A 3207-nucleotide genomic window follows, 5' to 3' on the forward strand; every position below is an offset into this window, starting at 1 on the left:
AACATCAACTTTATTTCCAATTTCAACTAAAGAAATAAATGCCTTATCAGATAGTGCAATCTTGTAGGGGGATTATATTTTGTCTGATCAATGAGATTTCCACAATCCATGCATAAAGTTCTGGTTTCTGGGTTAGATTGTGTGCAGTTTTTTTAATCATCAACGTTTCGGATCATACTACATGATCCATCATCAGGATGCCAGAGAACAAGAAGAACAAAAAATGATGATGGATCATGTAGTATGATCCGAAACGTTGATGATTAAAAAAACTGCACACAATCTAACCCAGAAACCAGAACTCCTATATTTTGTCTTTCAAAGACTGATTTGACTTGGCATGTCCCTACGAAAATTCTGTGTTAGTTCTTACATAAATTGTCTGTTGCACCTCTTCTCCTTCTTAATCTCTTCCCGTGTCCTACCCCTCCCAATTCACCCTCATGGCTCAGTCATTTGTGTTTACCGTTCTTGTTATTCTTACTCCCCTGTTTCTTCTCTGTTTCTGCAGCGCATGTCTTGACAGGGAACGACAAGCCCTCCTTCAATTCAAGGCAGCCCTCAATTACTCCTCTGGTCTCTACGGCACCAATCTGACATCGTGGGAGGAGGGAGTTGATTGCTGCAGCACGTGGGACGGCATTTACTGTGATGATACGGACACCCATCATGTACTCTCTCTTTACATTCACTTAGATGGCAGTGGAGGTTTCATATCCGAGAGCTTGTGCACCCTCACTTCTCTTGAATACTTAGACCTCTATGGCAATGGATTAACAGGTACCATTCCTGACTGCATTGGTAAACTCTCTTCCCTCAAAAAACTAGATTTATCTGTTAATAGGTTGGCTGGGAACATTCCACAAACCATTGGAAACATGTCTTCTCTCGAAGATTTAGATTTGCCTGGTAATACTTTGAGTGGGAACATTCCATTGTCCTTTGGAAACATGTCTTCTCTCATGAAACTAGATTTAAGTGGTAATAGTTTGAGTGGGAACATTCCATTGTCCTTCGGAAATGTATTTTCTCTAAAGTGGTTACGTCTTTCAAGTAATCAACTCACAGGAACCATTCCGCCTTCCCTCTCTAATCTCTCTTCTTTAAACAGCTTAGATCTGTCACTGAATCAGTTGAGCGGTTGTATTCCGGAGTCTTTAGGTGATCTATCTTCACTGCTTTACTTGGATCTTTCTTACAACAAGTTAAATGGAACTCTTCCCCCAACATTTTCAAAGTTGTTCTTACTTGAAAAACTCTATGCCGAGGGAAACGCACTCAGTTTTAGGAACTCATTTCCAAAGTTGTCTTCACTTGAATCGCTCTCTCTCACTTTCAATGGTGGTCAGATTATTTCAGAGGCTTTCTTTCAGAATCTTAGCAAATTAACATATATGAGCTTCTCCAATTGTGTATTTAATTCCAGCCCCGCCTGGTTTCCCTTGTTTCAGTTGAAGAGCTTATATATGAGATCGTGCAAGATTGATGGTCCAATTCCATCATGGATTTCTACTCAATTCTCACTTCAACAGTTGGAGTTAGCTGACAACAATCTTGTTGGAGAAATTCCAACTTGGCTATTAAATACAAGGCTTCAATACATCAATCTGACAAGAAATCAACTGCAAGGTAGCCTATTGCTAAACACTTCAGCTTGGAATGACTTGAAGGTCTTGGATGTGTCATACAATGCCTTGAATGGACAGATGCTATCAACTTGGCCATCTGGTATACGCACTTTGTTGCTCAATGACAATTCAATGACGGGAACTATTCCTCCAATTTTCCAGGGTGCTTGTGCACTGGAAATATTAAATCTAGCAAATAACCATTTCAATGGAATAATCCCTCCGACGATAGCAAGTTGTTCACAACATAGAGTCTTGAATTTGGGGGATAATAATTTGACAGGAAGGATGCCATCCGAATTCGATAAGCTAAGTGAGTTGCAGTCACTTGTGATTAGGAATAACAAGGTGAGTGGATCACTCCCTTCCTCCATATCAAAATATTCACAATTGATTATTTTGGATGTTGGGTAAAATTTATTAAAAAGTCAGATTCCAAAGTCAATAGGAAATAATTTGAGGCTGCGAGTGCTAGCAATGAGGAGGAATAATTTTGAAGGTAGTGTTCCTGCAGAAATTGTGTGGCCAGAATAACTTCAAATTTTGGACCTTTCCTCAAATCCCCTGTCAGAGTTCATATCACATGACATTTTCAATTTACAAGCAATGATAGTAGAACTGCACTAGGAATTTAGCTTGGTAACTTATCCAATCAACAGTTCAGTGCTATATGCCCAGTACACATACAAATGGATTGAAAATGGATTCTAAAGGCAGAGATGAGGAATATGCATATATATTTTCCAATATGGTGTCTATTGATCTCTCAAACAATCAATTAGAGGGGAATGTTCCTTTTTCACTGGGAAAGTTAAAGGGGTTGAAGGTGCTCAACCTTTCTATGAATAATCTAAATGGTACCATTCCAAATGCTATACAATTGAGTTGGTTGTAATCATTAGACTTTTTAAGAAATAACTTTTCAGGACACATTCCATATCTTGGTTCTTTGAGTTATTTGGGAGCCCTCGACTTTTCCAACAACAATCTTTCAGGAAGTATACCACAAAGAGGACACATGGCAACATTCACAAATTTATCATATTTAAATAATTCAAATTTATAGGGATGTCCACTTGCAAAGAAATATCCGTAGCCAGAATTCGCTCCAGGTCCTCCTATTTCTACTTTTATTAATGAAGAAAAGCAGAGCAATGAAAGTGTGTGGTATTGGATTGGAGTTGGACTATCATTCGGAGCAGGTTTTGCAGCAGTGGTCTTATTGTATGGAAAAGGAAATGGGGGCATATATACTTCAAGGGAGTTGACTTGGTCTTGAAATTCTTTCTTCCTCAGCTTTATAATTTGACAATATGAAAGATTTATATTTTCTATTGATGTTAATCAAGATAAATATAATATAGTTTTCTAAAGGTATTCATATTATTATTTCTAAGAACTATTGTAAGGATTGTTCATATACTTGAACAATTTTTTTGGATTGAGTAAAGTCATTTACTCTCCTGTGTCTGTGCTATGCTCTAATAGTTGGATTGTTTTTGCTATCTATTTCTCTCTGGTCAAGGACTGATACTGACCAACGTGTTTGTAATGGAAGTGCAAGGACTATGAAATTAAT

At 37.8% G+C, this 3207-nt stretch overlaps 1 protein-coding gene across 1 annotated transcript; it reads left to right on the forward strand.

Moving 5' to 3' along the window:
- Window positions 1-309: 309 nt before the first annotated feature.
- Window positions 310-3000, forward strand: LOC149544913 (uncharacterized). The gene has a single exon (XM_089795456.1). The coding sequence runs from the start codon at window positions 444-446 to the stop codon at window positions 2040-2042; it is 1599 nt and encodes a 532-aa protein (XP_089651582.1). The 5' UTR covers window positions 310-443; the 3' UTR covers window positions 2043-3000.
- The last annotated feature ends 207 nt before the right edge of the window (window positions 3001-3207 follow it).

Source organism: Cupressus sempervirens, chromosome 8 (genome assembly GCF_028749045.1).
Source record: "Cupressus sempervirens isolate cs-2001-9-10 chromosome 8, ASM2874904v1, whole genome shotgun sequence".
Lineage (NCBI taxonomy): Eukaryota > Viridiplantae > Streptophyta > Pinopsida > Cupressales > Cupressaceae > Cupressus > Cupressus sempervirens.